Source organism: Crotalus tigris, unplaced genomic scaffold (assembly GCF_016545835.1).
Source record: "Crotalus tigris isolate CLP2741 ecotype Arizona unplaced genomic scaffold, ASM1654583v1 scf7180000018975.1359446, whole genome shotgun sequence".
NCBI classification, from domain to species: domain Eukaryota; kingdom Metazoa; phylum Chordata; class Lepidosauria; order Squamata; family Viperidae; genus Crotalus; species Crotalus tigris.
Genome location: NW_024097306.1, coordinates 848931 through 875324, shown reverse-complemented (window position 1 = coordinate 875324; position 26394 = coordinate 848931). Strand labels below are relative to the sequence as shown.

The 26394-nt window shown below is 37.9% G+C and overlaps 1 protein-coding gene across 15 annotated transcripts in view; it reads left to right on the top strand.

The window, feature by feature from the left end:
• NEDD4L (NEDD4 like E3 ubiquitin protein ligase) overlaps positions 1–26394 on the top strand; it is a 319995-nt gene that overhangs the window by 221718 nt on the left and 71883 nt on the right. For all 15 annotated transcript variants that reach the window (XM_039358058.1, XM_039358054.1, XM_039358053.1 and 12 more), the window contains 4 exons: positions 15028–15078; positions 21546–21607; positions 21719–21818; positions 23372–23538. In XM_039358058.1, the coding sequence (XP_039213992.1) occupies positions 21561–21607; positions 21719–21818; positions 23372–23538 (314 nt within the window). In that variant the 5' untranslated portion in view covers positions 15028–15078; positions 21546–21560. The remainder of the gene's footprint in view (positions 1–15027; positions 15079–21545; positions 21608–21718; positions 21819–23371; positions 23539–26394) is intronic.

Here is a 26394-nt window from a genome sequence, read left to right as displayed (position 1 = left end):
CCCCTGAGTGATTATGTGCACGTGTGGGGAAGAGAATATCCTTAGCTTTTTCAAATATAGTATGAACTTTTGTTGGGAAGAGCGTGGGTGGCATTATGAAGCAATGCTGAGAGAGAACTTAATGATATGGAATGGGATGTTACCAGCATCTAATTGGAGTGGGACTTTGCTAAAACAGTTTCCTCTGGTGAAGATCAGCAGCCCAAATGGTAAATCAAAGAAAATGAGCAATGGAATATCTGAACATGTGTCAAGAAAGATTTGTGTAATATCATACATTGTGAGTTTTGGTTTCCTGGAGTTGGTGAGAAGCTTCAAGGGCAGTGCGTACCTGTTGTTGGCGTCCTTTTGAGGAGACAGCTATTATAGTCACTTTCAATTTATTTATATATAAACAAGTTGAGCAGCAAATCCATTGGACCCTATCAAATTCTTAGTGGCTCCCAAAGCAAAACCCAGTTCTCTTCTTCTCTTTCATTTCTCTCTTCCCAACTGGGATTTTAAGTTTTGTTCTTTTTCATTTCTTATATATACATACACACAAAGACACAGAGATCTTCCTGCATCTGTCTGTCTGTGGCGGGGGACTGAGACATACACCTTGTTTTAATGTCTGAGTCTTTTTTTAAAAAAAACCCACATTTGGTTATCAACCCTCCAGGCACTGGTTTGAATAACACAATAACAGAGTTGGAAGGGACCTTGGAGATCTTCTAGGCCAACTTCCTGCTCAGGCAGGAAACCCTATACCATTTCAGACAAATGGTTGTCCAATCTCTTCATAAAACCCTCCAGAGTTGGAGCACCCACAACCTCTGTAGGCAAGTCATTCCACTGATCATCTGTTCTCACTGTCAAGAAATTTCTCTTTTGTTCTAAGTTGTTTCTCTCCCTGGCTAGTTTCCATCCATTGTTTCTTGTCCTGCCTTCAGGTGCTTTGGAGAATAGGTTGACCTCCTCTTTTTTGTGACAGCTCCTTAAATATTGGAATATTGCTATCGTGTCTCCCTTGGTCCTTTTTTTCATAACACTGGACAATCCCTGCAAACATTCTTCATTCATTTTAGCCTCCAGTCTCCCAATCATCTTTGGTACTCTTCCCTGTACTCTTTTTTCAGATAAGAGAATTATCCTCAACCGTTGAACGGTGTGCTATGGGCTACACTTAAAAAGCATTGGAGTCAGACCATATTTCAGTGCCAATGTAACTCTTAAGTACATTTAAATGTAATTAAAATATAGCTAATATTTATTTATTTCACTTATAAACTGTGGTAAAAGATACTCTTCCCCAATAAAGATATTAACTGCATTCATTACCAAACCTATGAGATGTGCCCCACCCCAATACATGCAAACTGCCCTTGTAAGAAAACATTGACAGCAAGCTGAATTGACTCTGAGTGGTGACAAGGAAGAATCAGACATGGACAGCCAATCACATCGACTTCAAAGTGTTGTTATGACTTTGAAAGGCCTATATGGCTTGGGACTGGACCTGTCCTGCATTTGGTTTGACCCATATCATCTTTTTAGAGAATAAATGCTGAGTGTTCCCTCACCATGGAAGGTGAAGGAGTGGGAGGTCAATGATGCAGCTGCTCTTTACCCTTAGGAACACCTTCTTTGCTGAAAAGAAGGCCCCTAATCTTCTGATTTTCAGGAAGACTTTACAGTAATTTAAAATTTTAATTGTTTCTATTTATCTTTTTATGATCTATAAGTCGCGTGGAGTTGCCTTATCATGGAGATAGGCAGCATATAAATTTAATAAATAAAAGAAACAAATCAAATTTATATTTTATTCCACAGACTATTTGCTTGTTAGTCTTGGGCTACTTTAGTTAAATAGGCTGTGAGAATTTCACTGAATGATATTATAGAGTCTACTGTATTTGGGTGGTCAATAAATGTAAATAAATAACTAATAAACTGCCCTGAGCCTGTTAGGAGATTATCTACTGTATAATAATTGTATGAATACATAAATTGATAAAATAATACAGTCGAATTCCTAAAGTTGTCTGTTTTGGGACAAGCTTTTTCTTTCTGTAATAGCTGAGAGTTAAACATTATTAAACATTATTATAGTATCTGTTTCCTAGGCAGAGTATGTTAGAAGCAAACAAATTTCTAAAACAGCAGAAAATCACTAATTCATCATGAAAATCATTATTCCATACAATATTATTTAATGTGCAGAACAGAAAGTATTACTGATGATGTAGTTCTCAGTAACGAATCCAAAAAGTAATATTTGGAAGTAAAGAACTATTTAGGTGTACTGGTCAGTAGAGTTTATCTGGATTTTCAAAAGCCAGTGTAGAATTCTAACTGTTGAGAGTAAGATTTTTTTAGTAGATTGATGGCTGGTTAAAGAATAGAAAGGAAATTGTGAATAAATTGACAGTCAGACATGGAAATGTGATTAATGGAGACCTCCTGGGATCTGAAACTATTGCTTTTTAGCTTTCCTAAATCGTGGAAAATTAGACTTGAGAATGAAGTGCTCAGATTTGCAGATAATTTCAGACAAGAGTTAAAACACAGAGGACAGAAAATAGCTATGAAGACAAGTCTTCAAATTGAATGGGCCTTAACATAATAAAAGTGATTCATGTGTAAACATATGGCAAAAAATGCACTTGGAAGGAAAAATTATTACCACATAAAGAGTGATAAAGTCTGAACTGAGGGTTCATCACAAAAGGTTACTTTGGAGTGTTATTACATAGTCCCATGAGAAAAAGTCAACTCAATTAATTTTTTTTTAATAATACAGTGTTAAAAAATAGCATTATTTATTTATTTATCAATTTTATATGATTGCCCATCTTTCAAAGGTGACTCTGGGCAGTGAATCATAACACCAACAATCAAAACATATTATAGAAAGACTTAAATTAGTTAAACATGTTATAAGAACAATAACAATACTGCTAATATCACAATGCCTTTATGCATAATCAGTGATACAGAGGTTCTAGGAAGCTCTGATTTTGAAGGACATTGTAAAGCTTCAAAAATTCAAAGAAACCTTTGAAAGACCATTATATACATTATAGAGGTGAATGAAATTAGATACCTTTTTCATTGTAAAGCTAGAATCCAGGGAACCAAGACCTGTGTTGTACTCACAATACAAATCAAATCATTAATAATGAATATTGGATGCCTTCAGGTTATTAAGAGCAATAAGAGTGTAGTCCTCTTCAAAGAAGTGAAGACCTCCTTGAAGACTATTGATATTTATGTGGGGTTTATGGAGGCACTTTGCCTTTATGTTGAAAGGGAGAATATTATACACAACGCTGATTCAGTGAATTTTGAAGGAATATATGCTTTATATCGTATAGAATTTAGTAAGAACATCTCAGGTTGTAATTTATTTTATGTTTTTATTTATCAATTTTCTAAACCGTCTTTGTATGTGATAGAATTAGAACTTTCAGAATCAGTTCTATTCTTTTATTAATCGTTTTCTAGTATTGTTGGGTTTCATTTATAAAAAAAAGATCCAATCTTTTTGTTACATTGCCAGCAGTTTTTAGAAGATGAATTATTTATTTAATCATGGAGTAATGTACCAATGTTAGAAAATCTTATAGCATTTCTCTCTACATGTAATTTTCAGAATACATTTAATACTTTTCTTCCACTGAAATTCCCATTGTTTTCTGCCTATAACAACGTTCCAGTTCTGCAGAGAAACCATGCATTTTTTTATACTGTAAACCTCTTTCATACACTGGGCTGTGAAGCACTCCTTATGGTTTAATAGATTCTCTCAGGTTTTTTGGCATGGAGTCTCACAGCTCATTAAACCAAAAACACAAACCCCATCAGGGATGATGGATGAACCATTAAAGGACAATAGAAGGATAAGGTGGTAAATAGAAATCCAGTCTGGTCCAGTGGCTGAAGTACCAGTCTAGAAAGTGGGAGATTGTGAGTTCAAGTCCCATCCTAGCCATAAAAGCCAGCTGGGAGATTTTCGGCCAGCCACTTTCTCTCAGCACAACCCACTTTACAAGGTTGTTATTGCAGGGAAAATAGGAGGAGGAAAGATATGTTGGATATGTTTGCCCCCTTGAGTTACTTGTAAAAATAATAAAGGTGAGAAACAAATAAATAAATACAATTTGTATGAGAAGAATAATTGTGAAAAATAATCAGGAGAGGATTATTTCTGTGTACTTTCAAGTTTCAGGTTATACTATTGCATGTGTAGTGGGGCTGGCCAAAAGGCTTTGCGGGAGCCTGGCCGGAGAGAGGGAAGTAGGAAGCTTGGACAGCTGCTGCCGGTTTGGGCATGGCGGGCATGGATCGGTCAGAAGGAAAGAAAAGGGGAAGGAGAAAGGGGGATGGGGTGGTTGTTGTTGTCGGGAAGAGACCAGGTGAAGCCGAAGAGGAGTTTGGGGTTTTATGTGATTCTTTTCCTCTGAAATAGAGGGAAAGAGAGAGGGAGAGAGAGAGAGAAAGCGGGTTTTATTGCTTCCTTTCACAGGGGGATATCTTGAGCGAAGGGAAGAGTGAGAGTGAGAAGAGGGAAAGCTTGGTGGGGTTTTAAATTCAGGTTTTAACTAGAAAGGAAGTGGGGAATTTGGCATAGAGAGACCTGGGACTATGAGTGTTGACAGAAGAGAAGGAGAGGCTGGTCGCTACTGCTTTGGAGACCAGCGGCCATCCGAATTTTGATCATTATCACCTGTACAAGCTGTAGACATTGTGGGGAGCTGCCCTCGTGGGGCAGCATAGCGCTGACTATCTTCGATCATGCTTTCTGTTGCTGCTTGGATCCGGAGGGCTTCCTCCCCTGTTTTCCCAAGCGGCTGCTACAAGCCATTGACTATTATTGTCACAGCTGCTAGGGAATTGATAAACACTGTCACACACTGACTGCTGTGGCTAGGGGTTGGTCATCTTTGTTCCCGTAAACCCCTTTGACAACGAGAACCTGCCACCCCTTCACTCCGCATGAGTTCCCGCTAAAAAGGACATTCTATCAACGCCTTGAGAGCACAGCTGCTGAGCGTAACTGAAGGGGGGGGCTAGGAGGGCCTGGGCCTTGGCAGCCTCTGAGAGGGTCATGCTACACATGTAAAGGCAGTAACAGACAATTCTTCAGAATCTTCTCCAAAATTGCAATTTACCTTCAGAAAACAATCCTTCAGCAAAGATGGTGTGGGGGAAATGGTTTGAGCCTTCTCAACTGATGTCAAAAGGCCATAAATTGCTTAAATATACATTAGGGCAATGTTCAAATAGACTTATTTGAAAGGAGAGGCAATGCTTCAGTCAATTATCAATCACCTAATACATAGCTCTGGCAGTTGTTTGAGGTGAAAATTCAACTTTCTGCTTTTGGTTAGAAGTAAACATATGGTTAACCCTTTTTCATTTAACACAAAGGTTTGTTGTAGACAGTTACCTAGAAAGCCCTAAACAGCTGTTTTCTGCTGAGTCCACAAGGCTTGAATGAGACAGCTTAAGGCATCCATAGCTGTACTGGTGTTAAGGTGGTGTTTTCTTCTTTATTCCAACACTATCCAAAGGCAAACTCAAAGTGAGGCAAATCTGTTAAAGTCTGCTGGCCATTACCTCAGACAGAGGTTAGTCAGTTGACTGATGGCAATGGAGAATAAAGGCAATAGAAGTAGGATAAGGATTGGCACTGGGGACAGCAAAATACCTTGAGGTAAAATGGGAGGCCTATAAATTTTATAAATAAATTAAATAAATAAGTATTTCATTTTGATAAAATTTGCTACAATGATACAACTCAAGGATGAGTGGAGAACACTTAGCAATGGGGAAAAACCTGTCAGGGATCAAAAGCAGGATATATTTTATTCCACTTTTAAATATGTGTTGCTGTTTTCTGCGACTCCATTAGACTAAGTACATGAATTTACATGAATAAACTACAGAGAAGCAGCATGTTAAAATTACAGCAATGATTTTCTGAAGATATGGTTAGTCTGACAGTACAGATAGTCCTCAACTTACAACTGTTCATTTAATGACTATTCAAAGTTACAACAGCTTTGAAAAAAGTGACTTATGACCAGTTTTCACACTTACAACCTTATAGCATCCCCTTGGTCACATGATCAAAATTCGGATGCTTGGCAACGTGGATGTATTTATGGCAGTTGCATGTGCCCACATTTTGTGACCTTCTGACAAGCAAAGTCAATGGGGAAATCAGATTCATTAACAACTGTGTTACTAACTTAACAACTGCAGTGATTCACTTAACAATTGTGGCAAGAAAGGTCGTAAAATGGGACAAAACTCACTTAATAACTGTCTTGCTTAGCAACAGAAATGTTGGGCTCAATTGTGATTGTAAGTTTAAGACTATCTGTATACTGTACAGTACACTCTACATACAGTTGCTTTTTCTTCGTTTGTCACTGTTGAAAGTAATAATAATAATAGTAAAGTTGGAAGGGACCTTGGAGGTCATCTAGTCCAACCCCCTGCTCGGGCAGGAAACCCTACACCATTTCGGACAAATGGCTGTCCAGTGTCATGGCATTTAAGAATTATTATAGTTTACATTGGACTTGAAGAGGTCTCAGCATAGTCTTCACATAGACCCCTCTCTCAGACACCCCTGCATATGTATTTGCATACAATAATTTAGGTGATAACTTGAGGTGGAAGGAGACATTAACAACATTTTAGCACCTTAAAAATAGCTACAAGAATGTAAGTTATCCGAGGTTATGACGACTTGATTTGTGCATTGATTTGTGATGTGTGATTTGTGCAGCATATAGACAAAGGTGACAAATATTTCTGATTAATGAGAAGAATCCCTTTAGTGTGACCTAACAAGCAGTTACATTGTATTTTGAGAAACAATATCAATATATAGTTTTAGAAGTAACAGGTCAGTGGATTTAAAAGCTGTAATTTTATTTTTGCAGAATATGAGCTATTTTTTTTCTTGGAAAGCAGCAATTATTTTGCTGGTTAATATATTCATGCTGTAGCACAATCTTGTGACTGAACAGTTACTCAGATGAAAATTTTAATCTACTCACTTGAACTCAATGTTAAATAACTACAATGGAATATAGCCTTAATTTTTGCAGTGTGTGTTGCTGAAGACTCAGTAGCCATACAGCAATATATCCAAAAGTAGTAGACTTAACAAAGGACTGCATTTGAAACTGAAAGCCCTGATGTTTTATTTCTAGCTTAATTAAACTTACTGGATTACCATTAGGAAATCATCATATCTTACCCTGCCCTGTCCTATTTCAGCTCATGCACCAGACATCAGTTCTTCTTTTCAATATTCATCACTATATTTCCTATCCTTATTGGGAATCACCAGATATGCATAATTAGGAGATGATTCTGATAAGGATGAAATAGCTCATGGACTCCGTCCCGTGGTCAATATGATAAAAACACTACCCAAAACATTCATTAAACAAATTTGGGAGGAGGTTCCTTATGTTATATCATAGTGAACCTGTCATTTCATTCTTGTGAACTAACCAACCAAGGAACATATGGGGAGGTGGGAATTAAATCACTGAGAAGGTGCTCTACAGTAGACTGTCAAGGTACAGGAGAAACCAGGTCTGAGGTTCCAAGTAGGCTCTGCCCTGTGAATGTGGGGACGCCACAGTCAAGCACTTCACGGACCTCAACTGATCATCCATGATCTGTACCCCACACTTTAATTTAGGTGTCGCTGACCATATTTTTCTCTTCCCTTAATTCAGTTTATCAGAATAAGCAAATTGAAATTTAAATCAGTTCACTTTCTCTTAGCTAGGTAATAATGGGGAGTTTCTGCTTTAACATAATAATTGAATACATCAGAAGCCAAGGTCTAATTGTCAATTTGTGATGATGCCAAAAATGCTCTTGGTACAACCTACCAAACCTATATATCCAATACAACGACAGCTTCACAGGATCTTCTCCAACAGAAAAGATGCTGTAAACAACTGCTGGCATGCAAGAAAAAGGAACCATGAGAAACTGGACACATCTCATTGAGGCAGTCATGTCCAAACAATCAGCCCTATTCTGGCACATCACATCAAGCTCCCAAAGCAATGGTCCGTCGATGGTGGACTGCCACATCCTCCCTGGAAGACCTGGGAGGCACTCTTTGGGGAGCTATATATGGACACCGCTGTGGAATGTGAATGTCCTAGCCAAACTACAGAAGGTCTAATTTTAGTTTTTATTTAGAATGGAGAAGCAGAGTTTAATTTAGGTAGTCTATGATACATTTAGACCTAAAGAATGTATAATCATTTTCAAGTCGAGCATGATTCCTGATGACTTATACAGATACATCCAGGCAGTTTTCCTAGTGTGATGTACAAATGAATTTTCGTTACTTTATTCTGTTTTTCCGTCCCTTTCCTGGCTTCCTGACCTACTATGTATGGTACCTAATTTCCCAGATGATTTCCCCATCCAAACCTTAACCAAATTGGCTCCTGTTTGGCTTTCTAGATCAGCCAGAATCTCTACAGTCTCCATGAATGTACCAAGCAGAATTCAGAATATCTTGTAGCAAACAGTAACTAGCCTGGGGTGATACATGAACCAACATGGTTTGTGGCTTCTGTTTACATTCACTGTATTACATCAATGTTCATGACCTTTAAAAGCAGAATTTAAAACAATATAAGGAGAAAAAACATATTCCGTACAGTTTATATGAAGTGAGGTAGGTGAAAAGGTAGAAAGTAGAAGAAAAGAAAAAGAGGAAAATGGGAATATAAATATAGGACAGAAGAAATAGCTCAAAATATCTTACCAATTAAAGTGAATTAGATTTCCTTCTTTCCTTCCTTCCTTCCTTCCTTCCTTCCTTCCTTCCTTCCTTCCTTCCTTCCTTCCTTCCTTCCTTCCTTTCTTCTTTGGGTATCAGAATTGAAAGGGTCATTGAGGTTATTGGAGTCAACCCCAGCTCAGTGCAAGAATCCAGTTTAAAATATCCACAACAGATTGAATGTTCATCTTCTCCCGGAGCAATTCTTACAAAGTGGAGTTCTCGCCTAGCTTGGTAATTGATTCCAGTGTCAAATTGTTCTAATAGTTAGGAAGTTTTTGCTAACATACAGTGGGGCAAAAAAGTATTTAGTCAGCCACCAATTGTGCAAGTTCTCCCACTTAAAAAGATGAGAGAGGCCTGTAATTGTCATCATAGGTAGACCTCAACTATGAGAGACAAAATGAGAAAACAAATCCAGACAATCACATTGTCTGATTTTGAAAGAATTTATTTGCAAATTATGGTGGAAAATAAGTATTTGGTCAATATCAAAAGTTCATCTCAATACTTTGTTATATATCCTTTGTTGGCAATGTCAGAGGTCAAATGTTTTCTGTAAGTCTTCACAAGGTTGGCACACACTGTTGCTGGTATGTTGGCCCATTCCTCCATGCAGATCTCCTCTAGAGCAGTGATGTTTTGGGGCTGTCGCTGGGCAACACGGACTTGCACAATTGGTGGCTGACTAAATACTTTTTTGCCCCACTGTATATAGAATCAATCAGGCATGGGAATTGTTTTGATTCCTGGATATACCTATATGGAATAGGAGATAGGGAAATTCTTGAATCAAAGAAGCTAAGGAAGGAAAGTATATTTCAACCAGTTGGTAATCCATGATTCCAGTCCACATTAAGATAGCTCTTCACTTTACAGGAAGCATAAAAATTGGAAATACACCACAGATGGAATGTAACATGAAGTTTTAAGGCAACACTATTAGGCTATCTCCTAGACAAAAGGCTACAGGAAGTCTTTACACCATTACAAGCTGACAAGTGAAGGAGCTCTTAGGATTATGTTAAACCAGTCCACTGTAGCTGTTCAACAAATAATGGATAGAATAAGTCTGGCTTATATTAAATCTGGCTTTAATTTCAACATGGTATATGAAGATTAATTACTGTTTGCATTCTCAAATTATTCATAGTGGCAGGTTTGAATGTGTTCACAGTTGGGAAGCTTGAAGTTATGGACATTGTAATGAGTATGAAATACGATAGCTGTTAGGGGTAGTTTCCAGCCTAATTCTTATTATAAGAAGATAGCAATTTAAATGGTTTCAAAATCTACTTTTATCAAGGGATACATCAGTGATGCAAATTAAAGGCCAAAAAGAGTGGCCTTGGGCCATTAACATGGTTGATTTTGTTTTCATTAATCATGCAGATAACACCAGTGGGATGGTTCACAGCTTTGAGAAGTTTCTTTGTATATGGTGAGGTTTTTCTGTGTATGAGAGATCCTTCCATAATAGGAAATGACAGAATTAGGAGACCTATACATGGACATACAAAAGTGCACAGAATCCTTATTCAGGAGCAAAATAAAAATGGAAAATCTAAAAAAAATTAAAGTGGGAAATCATACTCCAAATTGTTCAAGAAGACTTTTTCAGATTTTCTAGTTTAAAAAAATAGGCTAACTAATGTATATGTTGTTATTTTCAGTGCATACTGTATATAAGGTGAAGCTGACATGCATTTTAAGATTATAAAACTCTGGCTGCACCCATGAATAACATAAGCCAGAATTATTTCTGTGATCTTTTAAGCAAACCTCAACATGTTTGCGTGGGTGCTAAGTCCTAATGAGGAATTCACATATCACATTAAATCCAAACCAAACAAATTAAGATTTAAAGTAGTGTGGAGCATGTTAGCTTGCACTACATGTTTCTAATGCTTTATACTAACTCTGTCCTATAGTATTTGGCAAATCTGAATTCCAGTTACATAGACATGCTTTTCTGCTTCAGAGTCTTTTATTTTCTGTAATGTGAAAAAAGACCTGTATTTAAAAATATACTCATAGCGTTTAACAAAAATGTAAACATACGAACAAGTAAAATGTCAGTTTTCTAAAGCGTGTGAGAATAAACATTTTTGTGACATGTTGCTCTATCAGCCTTTGTTGATATTAATTGCATTATGGACATCTGTTTGCAAAATGAAACACCTCTTGGGTTTTGAATTTGTGCTGCTGAGATTGCAAGTTTTCAGGTTTCCAGATGGGAATAGAGAGATTATTTATAATAGCTATGCAGAATTCTGTGTTGCAGCATCTTTGTATCTTCTTCCTGTTTGCACATGCTGAAATATTCTCAGATGTTAGAAATGGATTCTCTGTTCTACTTTATTTTAAAATAAATACTATCTACAGGCCTTTCTTTGGGTCTTAGTTAAAATGCTTCTCAGTTATTCTTGAGCAGGCAGAAAACTATCCCGAAATAGTTTTTTTATGCTGACGTGTGATTCCTGTCTTGTGAATATAGCCCCCATTCTGCCATGCTGCTGGGTAATGGTGTTATGAATTTGGAGACACAAGACAAGTCAGGCAAAATCATTGGTAAAAGCTTTCTGCTTTCGGTTAACAGCATGAAAAGCCATTTACCGATCACAAGACTGTTGTAACTCGGGCATAAATTTGGGGGGGGGGGAATGGCTAGACTTGCAGGTTAGTTATTTGCAGAATCTGATATCCCCCCAAACCTGACAGCTGATCCATAGAAAGAAGAACCTTCTTAATAAAGTGAAGAGGTTCTCTCATTTTTACCTGGCAGCTCCAGTGATCAGCTGCTGGATGCTTTGTTTTGTTTTTCCCCAAGTTAATCCCACTGTCAAACAAATCTTCTGGACAGCTGATTCACAGATAGAAAGGTGGCATTTTTAATTGACAGGTCAAAGCATGCTCCTCTCTCTAGATTTTATAAGGCAAATGGAAAGATCCAGAGAGAGATGTGGTCCTTCAAAGATCCAGGATCCATGCTATGAATTGCACCCAGAAGTCCATTGGGAGCTAGTCAGTGCAACTCACCTAGTAAAGATGTAACATGAGTGAACAGGAAGCATTCATAACGGCCCATACCATTACAATTTGAACCATTTGCAATTTTCAGATGTTCTTCCAGGGTGGCCCATGTACAGTACATTACAATAGGTGTACAGACCATGGGACCAAGGCACGAGTGACCATGTGCAGTGCTCTTTGTCCCAGGAAAGAGCACAATTCATGGATAATGTAAAAGTGTTCCTAGCTCTCCTGGTCAGAGCTGCCACTTGCTCTTTTGTAGCCATGAGTCCAGGAATACACCTGATTTGCATACCAGCTGGCATAGTCATACTCCACTCAGTATCAAGGATGCAGCTGTAGAAGTGGTCAACTGTATTAAGTATCTGGGGGTGCAGATAACTAACAATCTGAATTGGTCTCTCCACACCTCATCCTTAGTGAAGCATGCAAACCAGCGTCTACATTTCCTGTGTCGGATGAGGAAGGCACATCTCTCTCCTTCTGTCCTGCCCACTTTTTACAGAGGCATGATTGAGAGCATTTTAACAAACTGCATCACTGTCTGCTTTGGTGGCAGCAGTGCCTCAGATAGACATTGGTGAGGACAGCCGAGAAGATCATAGGAAGCTCACTTCCTGGTATTCAGGATGCTGCCTATAAGCGCTATGTGCTTAGAGCTCAAAGCATTGTTAGAGACCTCACACACCCACTTTACAGTCTGTTTCTGTTGCTCCCTTCTGGCGGGAGGTTTCAAAGTATTTCTAGCAGGACTACCCGATTCTGTAATAGCTTTGTTCCCTATGCCAGTGATGGCGAACCTTTTAGAGACCAAGTGCCCAAACTGCAACCCAAGGCCCACTTATGCATCATTGAGTGCCGGGTGCGTGTGGCCCATTGGGTGGGTGTGGCCAATTTGGTGGGCATGGCCCATTGGGTTGAGTGGCTGCGGTGGTAACGGCAGACTGGGTGGGACTAAATAGTTCAATCAATCAATTCCAACTTTGCAAGACCTTTTTTTCCCTGCGAGAAATTGAAATTGACTGATTGAACTTTTTTTTTTTTTGTACACGGCGGCTGAGGCCTAAAGTGAAAAGGTTTTATAAAACCCAACTGAAGGCCTAGGATTGGGGCGACAGCGCATGTGCCCACAGAGAGGGCTCTGAGTGCCACCTCTGGCACCCGTGCCATAGGTTCGCCACCACTGCCCTATGCCATCCGTCTAGTAAACTCACTAGATTCATTTTTCTCGCCATTCATTACCCGAACTAGACTGTTGTTTCTCTCTGTCATATAATATATGTGGGTATATGCATAATTCTATATTTATTTATTTTTGTCATATTTATGTAGTGTATATCAGAGGTGGTGACCCTTTGAGAGCTGAATGCAATGAAATTTCATTTTAATGTATGCCAATTAGTGTACATTCAAAGTGACAATAAAATTTATTTTTAGTCGTTTCTGTGGGAATGCAATCCTAATCAGAACCAAAGATGGAAAATCCCTGGATCCAGGAAGCCCTAAAAGCTGAAGAAGCTGTTTTTCCTCACCAAAGACCTACAGCCTCCAGATACCTGGACAGGGTAGCAATGTATAACTGGCTATCATCAGCTGCATCCCATGCTAATGAATCATCCAGTGGCTTCATATAGATTTTAACAGGGAAAGTGTCAAGCCATCTTTCATAACTGGTTAAAACTTACCTTAGGAGAAGTAGACTGTACTTCCAGACCTAAAGTTAGTCCAGAAGCCGGTCTACCACTGGATGGCAGGAAGAAGTTGCGGACATATTTTATCCATATTTAGATGCACGTGGAGAAAGGCCATAGTATTATTGCAAGCCTCTTGCTGTCCATAACCAATCAGCGTTAGCATTGGACAGACTGGCAGTTGGTTTAATTTCAATAGTGTTTATAGACTAGTGTCTTCTCTGTAACTGAGCAATAGATACAATCCAGCTATATGTAGGTCTTTGGTTGTTCGGGTTTTCTCCCGCGTAAAATTGGAAGTGTCTTGGCGACGTTTCGACGAAGTCCCATTCGTCATCTTCAGGTTGGTGTTTTCAGCTTCGTGCTTTGAGCTGCTCAAAGCACGAAGCTGAAAACACCAACCTGAAGATGACGAATGGGACTTCGTCGAAACGTCGCCAAGACACTTCCAATTTTACGCGGGAGAAAACCCGAACAACCAAAGACCTACATACAAATACCCGCGAAAACCTCAGAAAACAAATCCAGCTATATCTGTAAACATTAGCAAAGGGATTAAAAGTAACTAGGAGATTGGTTTTGCCACTCCTAGAACATCTGTTTTTTTTGGGGGGGGGGGGCGATTGCCTCAAACTGCCCACTGGGAGGCCAGCCCTGGCATTACCAATTCAGAGTTTACTGTCAAGCATGAATGGGCTGTAACTAAATAGCAGAGCTCATTTTTCATGTTCTGCTATTTTCTTGTCATCTCTAGAAGATTCTTGTTGGGGAGATCTTCACAGGAAAGAAATATTAAGTTAATGGGACTGAAACGTTGCAGTGTCCTGAGTTTCAGATATACTGTACACACATTAATTTCTCTCTGTATAGCATCTCTTTCTTCTTTTTTTATCTGTAGAAATTGCTTGGTGCTTTCTATATGTGAGTTAGATCTGTCTACTGTAGCAAACAGAAAAGATAGCATATAAAGGAAGTGAAAGTGTCCAATAATACTTAAATGAGACAATAATCTTTTCAGACAGAATATCTTGCTTTTCCCAGCATGAAAATCCTAATAATCATTGGAAACACCCTGGAGTGTGCATTGTACATATGTATAATAAACATTACTGTTTTTTCCGTTCTTTTTATCAAATGTTATCATTACAAAAATAGAATGCCTGTTTTGAAATGTATCAAGGAAGATAAAATGATCAAGTGACTTCATCTACCTCCAACATTCAGTTCTGCAGCTTTTTTGTGACTAGCTTGAAATTAAGGTGGCAGGGGGGGGGGGAGATGGTTATGTTTATTCAGGCTGCTCAAGAACAAAAACATTATATGAAATATATGTAACTGAATTCTCTGACAAAGCCACAACTTTAAAGTGTACAATAATTAAAGTATAATTTAAAATGGCTTCAAAAACTGATTTGAAATTAATGTCAATGACTATACTGACTTAATAACAAATTATTCTAAATCTTTTCTTTATTTTGTTAACAGACCAGAGACGACTTTCTGGGTCAAGTGGATGTGCCACTTAATCATCTTCCAGTAAGAACTTTTTGGTGCTTTATCCTGTCTATTTTGTAGAAGTTAATTCAAGAGTGATTCTAATTCTAAATCAAAAGTAGGCAGGATTTGTAAGATACTTACTGTTGTTCATTAAACATCCATAGGGTTTACCTTGTAGATCAGGATTTCTCGACCATGACAAGTTTAAGATGCATGGCCTTCAACTCCCAGAATTCCCCAGCAAGCATGCACGCTGGCTAGGAAATTCTGGGAGTTAAGTCCATGCATCTTAAATGTGATGGTCATAAATGTGAGGACCTGTGATAAAGTTACTTTTTCAGCACTGTTGTAACTTTGAATGGTTCAGGCATTAAGTGAGGACTGCCTGTAGACATCTAAATGCTCATTCTGACATTTTGACTGGCATTTATATGGGTTTGGATTCAATGCGGCACCATGATTTATTCTAAAAAGTAGTGGAATTCAAGAATTTGTAAATATTAAGTATCTGTAGATGTTCCATAACTATTGTTACTATTTAGTCAAATGGGAGTATCATTCTCTATCTATCCCAATTATGATTTATGATGGACTTGTAAAATGACAAAATCCATTGTCTAAATTTGTTGGAGAGAGACTGGCCGAGCCGGGGGAGGAGTCAAGCAAGAATTAGTCTAGAATCTCTATATAGGCACAAGAGGGCAAGATCCGACACCACCACCACAATCCCCCATTGAATGCTGTTGAACCTTAAATAAGTCTGGCTCGGATACAAACTGCCAGTCTGAGAAAATTCCTGTATTATAGGCACGAGCAATAAAATAGTTAATTGAACTTTTCACATGGGGATTTGACTGTTCCCGCCTGCCAAAACTGCAGTATTTTAATGTTTTCATAGGTATACAGAAGATCATTTTTATTTAAACTTAAATAAGTTGTAGGCTAATTTTATAGGTTTATTTAACAGTTATATACAACTTATACTGAGCAAAAATGTCACATTATTCATATGTTGTTCTTTCTGCTCCACTCTCAGGCATTTCTCATTATCAGAATAACCAGCACTAAATAGAACTTTTTACATGGTTAGAGTTGGTAACTCAGTATGAACCAATTTCTTTACTTTGTTCAGCTTTTAAAGGAAAAAAAATGAATCCACGGAAGGCAGCTATGTGCACATATCTGTTATCTGCTTTGTGGGGATGGATAGATGATAATAGTAATTTCCTCTTATTCCAGCATGTGGTATCCAATGCCAAATTGTTAAATTTGCATCCAATTCAAATGTGCATTCATTCATTTATATAATACCAATCAGTAATGATGCTAAATAATGCATTTCTAAAAATGGAATTTGTTCCACTGAAAATAAATTGTGGAGAATTATTTTGGACGTTTCCCACCTCATGCTGGTAATTACAGATTTTGGTTAGCAAGTTCCAGCAGGTTACTAAGGAGACAAATTGCTGCAGACAGCAAAAATCCAGAGTACTTTTTTCCCACCAGTATCAGATTTATTGATTGCATCTTAATCTAAATATCATGTATTTAATCCTCAGAAAAGGGCTTGTGTAAATTTTTCCTTGAATCATGGTAGAAAGTTAGATTGGCCCTTCTGATCTATCCTTACCTAGATGCCTCCTTTTCCATCTTCCTGATATGGGAAAAAAACAGGAACCTATGGGGAATTGGTGGTTAAGGAAGAGGCTTGATAGTGGATTTCAAGCACTGTATAACCCTACAGTCTAAATAACAGACTAGATGGAGACTTTTCATTACTTGCCAGGCAGCTGTTCTGTAGGAATTAATTTGCTACTTTCAGCTTTGTCAGCTGTTTTTTCCAGTAGATTTGTGTTTGCCTTGAGTATTATAGTTCCCTAAGAGGCTAAAAGTTGGGGTGGTCCAGTAAAGAAGTAAATATCTAATTTCCAGAGGGGTATAGAATAAATTATGGAGGTATCCAATAGCAGATGCTTCTCTGTTACATGGCAAAATTTTAACTGCACATGATTCTCAGCAACAAATGTAAGACGTATGTCTGCATAGGTATTTGAAAGAACCAGAAAAAATATATATACATTTTTGCTGGCCCCTGAATATAATATACAAATCCAGTTCTGAAAGGCAGTTTTCCTCACAAATGAAACTGTATCATGTCATAATGGGAAAAAAATCTATTGTTCTCCTTTAGGGAAGGAATCAGTGCCAAGTAGATTGATAAAGAAACCTTTGGATATTAAATTTTGGGTATTAAACAGACAACTAAAATATTATTTATTATTATTAATAATAATAATAATAATAATAATAATAATAATAATAATAATAATAATAAAGTTGGAACGGACCTTGGAGGTCATCTAGTCCAACCCCCTGCTCAGGCAGGAAACACTATACCATTTCAGAAAAATGGCTGTCCAGTCTCTTCTTAAAAACCTCCAGTGTTGGAGCATTCACCGCTTCTGGAGGCAGGTTATTCCACTGGTTAATTGTTCTAACTGTCAGGAAGTTTCTCCTTAGTTCTAGGTTGCTTCTCTCCTTGCTGAGTTTCCACCCGTTGCTTCTTGTCCTGCCTTCAGGCACCTTGGAAAATAGCTTGACACCCTCTTCTTTGTGGCAGCCCTGAGATATTGGAACACTGCTATCATGTCCTCCCTCGTCCTTCTCTTCATTAAACTAGACATACCCAATTCCAGCAGCCGTTCCTTATATGTTTTAGCCTCCAGTCCCATAATCATCTTTGTTGCTCTTCTCTGTACTCTTTCTAGAGTCTCAACATCTTTTTTACATCGTGGTGACCAAAACTGGATGCAGTATTCCAAGTGTGGCCTTACCAAGGCATTGAAGAGTGGTATTAATACTTCACGTGATCTTGATTCTATCCCTCTGTTAATGCAGCCTAGCACTGTGTTGGCCTTTTTGGCAGTTGCAGCACACTGCTGGCTCATATTTAGGTGATTGTCCACTAGGACTGTGGTCCCTCTCACAGTTACTACTATTGAGCAAGGTACCCCCTATACTATACCTGTGCATTTGGTTTTTCTTGCCTAAATGTAGAACCTTGCTTTTTTCACCATTGAATTTCATTTTGTTAGATAGTGCCCAGTGTTCAAGTCTGTCCACATCCTTCTGTATCTTAAGCCAGTATTCCTGCCAGCTTGGTGTCATCTGCAAATTTGATGAGTTTCCCTTCTATCCCTTCATCCAAATCGTTGATATAGATATTGAAGAGCACTGGGCCCAGAACAGAGCCCTGGGGCACCCCACTACACACTTCCCTCCATGTAAATGCGGTTCCATTGAGGACCACACGCTGAACACGGCCCGTCAGCCACTACGGATCCATCTGGTGATGGTGCTTTCTACCCCACATTTTTCTATCTTGCCAAGTAGTAGATTGTGATCTACTTTATCAAATGCCTTACTGAAGTCCAAGTAAATTGTGTCCACAGCATTCCTCTGATCCACTAATTTTGTCACTTGGTCAAAGAATGCAATAAGATTTGTCTGGCATGATCTATTTTTGACAAACCCATGTTGGCTTTTAGTAATGACTTTGTTTGCCTCTAGGTGTTTGCTGATTCGTTGTTTGATTATCTTTTCCAGAATCTTCCCAGGTATTGGGGTCAGGCTGATAGGTCTGTAATTTCCTGGGTCCTTTTTTTCCCTTTTTTGAAAATGGGAACTACATCAGCTCTTTTCCAGTCCTCTGGTAGTTCCCCAGTGCTCCAGGATCTTTGAAAAATATAGTTCAGTGGTTCTGAGATCACATCTGCCAGTTCCAAGAGAACCTTGGGGTGTAATCCATCTGGTCCTAGCGATTTGAACTCGTCTAGGCTGGACAGGTGCTCACTTACCAATTTCTTGTCTATCTTAACTTGTGTTTCTGTTTTGTTTTTTATGGCACTATTTTTGATAGGTTGGTCTGTTTTTTCCCTTTGTGTAAAGACAGAAGCAAAAAAAGAGTTAAATAGTTCTGCTTTCTCCCTGTTGCTTGTCACCTTCTTGCCACTTTCACCCACTAATGGACCAATCATTTCCTTCACTTTTTTCTTGTTTTTTACATGTTTACATGTTGGATCAGGAAAGAATCCAAGTTTTTGCTGAGACTCACAGTTGGTAATGAGTGGAAAAGAAGAACAATTCTAGACTGTTTTAGCACTTTCACTGGTGTCCTGAGTCGTATAAATTCATCTTTGTCTGGGAATTTAGTATGTCTTTGCTGCAGCTGTTCTAGTCGATTTCCTTAAGTACTGGAAGTTTTAAAGACGTGTCTATGCAGTTTCATTTTGGAGTTAACTATATTAAAAATTTACAACATTACCAAGACCTTTCCAATTTCTTTAACCAGGATTCATCTCTTTATTCCTATCATTAATCATTACTGTTAACCATACAGAGTGCATTGCAATTTTAATCACATTTATTGTTCTGCTATTAGTCTGTAATTGCACTGGTGTACAAAACAAAGATGGAACCATTCCAGATTTTTTTTCTACTTTGAGGTTTATTTTTTACATTTTACTTCTCTCCCCTTTTTACATTTTCCTTGATATTCTTCCAATCACATTTTCTGAGTTTTAAAATCATTATCTCAGCAGGTCCTGTCACCAGCATGATGATTAACAATAATGATAAGTCATTCCGTCCTTCAGAAAATGCTCTTTATATAATTGTCATTTGCTGCAGCATGTTAAGGCATTTGCTGCCCAAATGTTACTTATAGGAGTGTGAAGCTAAGCGTTGTTTCAATCCTTTTGCAACTGAGATTGTATTATTTGAAGAGGTGCTGCCGTTTTCAACACTCCATGTCACCAGAATTCAAGGATGTGCAACAGTTCCCTTCTTGCACTCCAAAACGAGGACTAGAGTCCAGAGCAAAACTTGAAGTTGATTTGTATTTGTTCATATGTGAAACAAATGAAAATTAAAGATACAGCTTCTAACCAACCAGCTGTTTAAACATTTTCTCCTGTCATTTTAAATATTACAATTTGGTAATAATGTTGGGGAAATGTCCTGATTGTTCTATTATTTTTAGGGATGGATATACTGTAGTTTGGGGTTTCTGTATTTAATTTCAGGTCTATCTTCAAATCAACCTTCCATCACCTAAACTCCTAGGGAATTATAATAATTGTAGATATAACCCTATCCGGAAGTACCAGTTCAGATAGAAAATCAGCGCACTGTAAATGTACCGTTAAGTAACAAGCTCTTTATTCAAATAGAAAGAGCCCTGTAGCTATTTATATTTATTTAATTTGACACCTGTCCAAATACTGATAATGTAGGTATGGAATTGTAAATTGTTTTGTAAACTTAAATCTGAAATATTTCGTAATGCCCTTTTCTTTAACACCTTTAGAAACAGCGTTGTAATCTGTATTAGGTACCCCTTGAGTAACTTCTTCTAATGCATTTGTTTCATTCTGAAATGGCTTTTTTTAGTATTAAAACCAGAATTAGTTCTCCATTTCATTCTCCTGTTCCACATGAAAGCAATGCATCTTTTTCCCATAGACATAACATCCCCCAGTACTTTTATGTGAATTGTTTGGGAAGACTGTAATCAATCCTCAGATCTCTGCTTTAAATTGTTAGCGAATTGCTTGAACATGTTGAGTTATTGAAGAAACATGCAAAGTCTTTCCATTCTAAAGATTACATCTCTGAGTCGTAACATTATCACAGCTCATTCACAAATAATAACTGTCTGAAGATTATTAAAAGCAAGATTTATGAGAAAAATCTGTTATAGGAGAGTCAGGTGGTAATGGGAAAGAATGTAAGATATGGATTTATACTTGATAAAAAAATACTCGTTCAACTGTTCAGCAATATTAAAAACAGTCTCCCCCCCCCCATTTTCAGACAGTGTCCTTTTCCAAACCTGTGTGAAGATGTCAGGGTTTGAACTTTAGAGGCCATTGAACAATGACCATTCAAAGTCCAGAATTGGAGCATCCACCTCAAGTTCTTCAGACAATATTTTTTCAAATTTCCTCCAGGATACTTTTTAGGTAGTAGAGGTAGTGAACTTGTTTTGTGAAGAGTGTATTTTCACTTGACAAACTGCAACATGTAAAATTAGCCATTGTGGTTTGTAATCCTTTATTATTAGTATATTATTTGTAGTTAACTGACTATAGCCTGCTGGACCGTACATGGTTAAATGTGTTTTTTGATCCCAATTAGTAGTTAAAGAGAAAGTCTGAATAGATGCCTGCACATGTAATTTTATAGCAATTGTTACTCAACAATGTGTTTCTTTATCTCCCCAGTCCCCATGTTTTTTACACAAAGATTGTGATAGTTGGTTCTGAGCAATTAATGGCGTTGAGGGTGACACCTAGTGGAAATGCTCAGTTATGGAACTACTGTCCATGCCGAAAAAGCACTTCTAATTAATTATCATTTAAGATTTTTGTAACTTTATTATCACCAGGATATTTAGGTGTCTGCCCTTCAGCATTAATTATTTGCTATTCTTATTACACCAATAGACTGAAGACCCAACTATGGAAAGACCTTATACGTTTAAAGATTTCCTTCTTAGACCAAGAAGGTGAGATCTTTTTTGTATACCCTACTTTTTTTTTTGTTTAAAGTACTTATCTAGCTCCAGCAAGTATTCTAAATCACAACTATATTTACAATGGCTTTTTTCCTTCCATAGTCACAAATCTCGAGTAAAAGGATTTTTAAGGCTGAAGATGGCTTACATGCCAAAAAACGGTGGTCAAGAAGATGACAGTGATCAGAGAGAAGATTCAGAGGTAAGCCTTTTGGACATATGTATCTTTGTTTTCAAAGTTGACTGGATTATTGCTGGCTGAGGAATTCTGAGTGTTGAAGTCCACACATTGTAAAGGCGTTAGAGCAGTGTTTCTCAACCTTGACAATTTTAAGGCATGTGGACTTCAACTCCCAGAATTCCACAGCCAGCATTGCTGGCTGTGGAATTCTGGGAGTTGAAGTCCACATGCCTTAAAATTGTCAAGGCTGAGAAACACTGTGTTAGAGTTAAGAAACATTGGTCTAGAGCAGCACTCCCCCCCCCCAACTTTTTGGGCACCAGAGACCAGTTCCATGGAGGACGTATTTTTCTACAGACGGGAGGGTGTGGTTTTGTGCACTGCCTGGATCCCTTGCATGCACAGATTGGACTTGGCTCACTTGCGTGGCTCAGTTCCTGGAGGGGGTTGAGGACCCTTGTCTAGAGGATTAGCCTACTACTTTTCAGGTCTCCTAGTTAGGTCACAGTCAGGAATTACACTGCTAAAACTGAAGAAGCCTCCAATATCTTACTATAATATGTGGACTACTGTGACTTCAGAAGGTGGTAAAGCAGGACCGTGGTAGATATAGCTCCCTCATTACATCACAGTTTAGACCAAATCAGCCTTGCAAGCAGAATAAGTTTATTTTTATCATCATCAGGATGAATAATTCAGATCTGAACTATCTTAACCTTTATATACAAGCCTTTAGCATGAAGCATTGTTTTTCAAAGGTAGTGTAGTTGAATGAATTCTTCTTCCAGGATATGAAGCAAGCATGCATTCCTTCCAGCATCGTGTTTCAGAACTGAATTGTTATTCTGATTAGCAGTGTTAGGTTGCTGGGAGCAACTCTACTACTCTCCAGAGCTTAATGTCGTAATATACTCCAAATATAAGTGTTTGTATGTTAATCGCTGACTTCAACTTGATCTCTGGTAACCCCATGCATACTTTAATCTGCTCTGCATGAGACTGCTTTCAAAGGTGATTACGATGACTAGGAAACTGCACCCTGTCTTCCACTTTAAAGATGCTCTGTAGAATAGGCAATAGCTACCAGTTTGTTTCCTGACTCAATTCAAGTTCCTCCCAGGGATTTGAAAATTTGGCAATTCTGAAATCCCCGGCAGTCACATCTCGGAATGTGCATTTACAGAAGCACTTTCTTTAACATGTTCTTTTTATAACTGTCTTAGATTTATGGACGGAAGCTTTGCTTTCACCCAAGTGAGATCTTGTTCAGTTTGTGGACAAATGGTTTGCTGTATAAGTGTTATAAATTTAATGCAATTGACTCTGAAAAGTAGAATAGATATTTTGTCGAATAGTTTATCTTTCACACTTGAGAATGTCATCTTAATATGCTTTTTCTGACCATTTTCCTTTTTTGAAGGATCATCTTAAATTCTGGCTCATTTTCCTATTAGATTAATGTGATTATCGGAAATGGAGTAAAGGAAAGATTCTTTCCATTGTTGATAATGATAATTGCACACATAAATGCTTTCAGGCTTTAATTGTAGCTTTTTAATTTGTCCTCTTTAAAGCATGGCTGGGAAGTAGTCGACTCGGGAGATTCCCCCCCTCAGCGCCAGGAAGAATTACCCCCACCTCCCTTACCTCCTGGGTGGGAAGAGAAAGTGGACAACCTTGGGCGCACCTACTATGTCAATCATAATAACAGAACGACACAGTGGCATCGGCCAAGTTTGATGTAAGTTCCTGTTTGAACATTGCATATAACTTTACTGTTATAGTATATAATATACCAATTGATGTAAAGCAGTGTTTCTCACGCTCAGCGATTTTAAAAAGTATGAACTTCAACTCCCAAAACTGAATTCTCCCATGCTGGCTGGAGAATTCTGGGAGTTGAAGTCCATACATCTTAACATTGCTAAGGTTGAGAAACAATAATCTAAAAGGCTAATCTTGAAGAGCAGGTTTATCAGCAACTGGAATCTCTGTGGTCCACAGGCAGTGGTTGGTTTATCTTCCTGGCTTGCTCCATCACAGGTACTCATACAGTTCATACAAAACAAGAAACCATTAGAGACTTTCCAGTTTGATGTCTTCAACAATGATGGGAAGTGTGAAAGAGTGGTGTATGTGGAAAGGCTCTTTGATAATATTGATTTATTAAGCTAGGTAAAATGATCTTAATCTGTCACTTGACTTAAAATCCTATCTCTAATAATGGTAGCATTGTTTACAAACATTCTGCTGCAATTAATGAATTAATCTATAATAGTAATGTGGCTACAGCAAGCTCATGTAGTGCCTCTTTTGAAAATTATGATTTTTAAAGGGTGGGTTTTTTCGGTTCAGACTGTTCAATTTTGCCATTACAGGTTATGTCAGGCTATGTTTGTTTAGGCCAGGGGTAGGCAACCTTGGCTCTTTTATGACTCGTGGACTTCAACTCCCAGAATTCCTGAGCCAGGCTGGCTCAGGAATTCTGGGAGTTGAAGTCCACGAGTCATAAAAGAACCAAGGTTGCCTACCCCTGGTCTAGTCTCTTCTTAAAAACTTCCAGTGTTGGAACATTCTGGAGGCAGATTGTTCCACTGATTAATTGTTCTAACTGCCAGGGAATGGTATAGGGTTACCTGCCTGAGCAGGGGGTTGGACTTGATGACCTCCAAGGTCCCTTCCAACGTTATTATTATTAAAATCTTAATAATGTATAAAGCAGGGGACCTAACTTGTAATTTACTTATTATGAAGCATGATAGTTAAAAAAAGTTATAATAAAAGTCTAATGTCCTAATATTTTTTCATACAACTTCTCTCTTTTATACTTTATTTTATTTTATTTCTTTTTTTTGTGATTTGCCACCTAATTCAAAGCTCAGTTAAATTATTAAGGTTTATTGAGATTTTTGCAGGCTCTAATCTGAAAAACTCTTCAGGGTTAAATCTACTTTAGTCCAGTCGGGTTTACCCCTGAGTAGGGATGCATTATTATTGAACTGTTAAATCTATTATGTTTGGGGGTAAGGCTTCATAATTTAAATACTACTTAGACCTGAGTTATACTGGAAATCAGTGCATCTGCTACATAGCATGCTCATAAATATACATTGTCTTAAAACAGAGTTTTTTAAATGTACTGTGATCTGGATTTTTTTAGTCAGATTTTGCACTCTTTGGAAGAAAGGACCATTCTGGGATGTTGGCTGCGTTTCTAAAAGACTGATTCTCAGCCTTAATTATAGAATTGCTTTATAACGGGCTTCCTGTCAACATTCCAATTTAATTCCATAAAATGTAGTCTGCTTTGCTGTATTGATTTGTTCTCAGAAGTCTTCAGGGCTATGAAACTGCAAAATGAGGAGGTAATTATCCCTCTAGGATGGATGCTTGCTCTTGCTGTTGTAAAGATTTGTCACATTTTATTGCTCTATTTGGGAGTTGTCTCCATTATAATATTGTTGATAATAGATTCAGTAAGTGATGATCTTTTTTTCCTTGAGAGAGAAAGACAATATGTAGCGTGTGTTCACAGTATAAATAATGCTATTACTTAGGGCAAATTTTCTCCAGAGTAAATTGGGGGGGGGGGAAATGAGCCCTGAAGGTTGTGGGTGGGATAGAAACAAGGATCAAATCCTTTCCTGAAACTTCCTTTTCTTTTTTAATTTCTTCAGTGTCTCTTCCTGTGCAGAAAAAGCAAATGGATGGATCTCTGTTTTGAAATTTGACTGAAGGCTGCACAAAAAAGAGAATAAAAAAGGGCTACAGATTGCTCATTCCTGTTGTAGGACAGTAGTTTTCAATTAGGTTTATCTTTCAATTCTTCTCCCAAAGATGCTTTTCCAAAAGGGAACTGGACTGAGCATCCACTTTGTTTTAAAAAAGCTCTTTGGGGACAACCATGACGTGGATGATTGAGAATTTCCATAGACATTCAATTCTTCATTCTCTATTCCTATGGAAATTCTTCCTTCATGGCATATTTAGAATGTAGAACATATTATCTTTATTCTGGATGGGTCTGTAATGACCTGTTTCAAAACCTAAAAACACCACTGCATGGGTCTGAACTTTAAAAGCCTTTCTTTTTAAGAATTCCCAGCCTTAATCTGGTTATGGTAAATTGATGTCTTTTGTCCTGACCACTAACTTTGAAGGCAGTTTACAATAAAACAATGCTAACTCAATAAAGTGCAGATAGTCCTCAACTTACAACAGTTCATTTAGTGACTGTTCGGAGTTAAACAACACTGAAAAAGTGACTTACATGACTGTTTTTCACACTTATCCCCATTGCAGCATCCCCATGGTCATGTGATCAAAACTCAGACATTTGGCAACTAGCTCATATTTATATTGATCACAGTGTCCAGAGGTCATGATGGCAACTTTCTGACAAGCAATATCAGTGGGGAAGCCAGATTTTCTTAAGAACCACATTACTAGCTTAGCAACTGCAATGCAACTTAACAACTTTGGTAAACAAAAAAACGGTTGTAAAATGGGGCAAAATTCATTTAACAAATGTCTTGCTTAGTGACAGAAATTTTGGGTTCAGTTGTGGTCGTAAGTCGAGGACTACCTGTAACCCTGC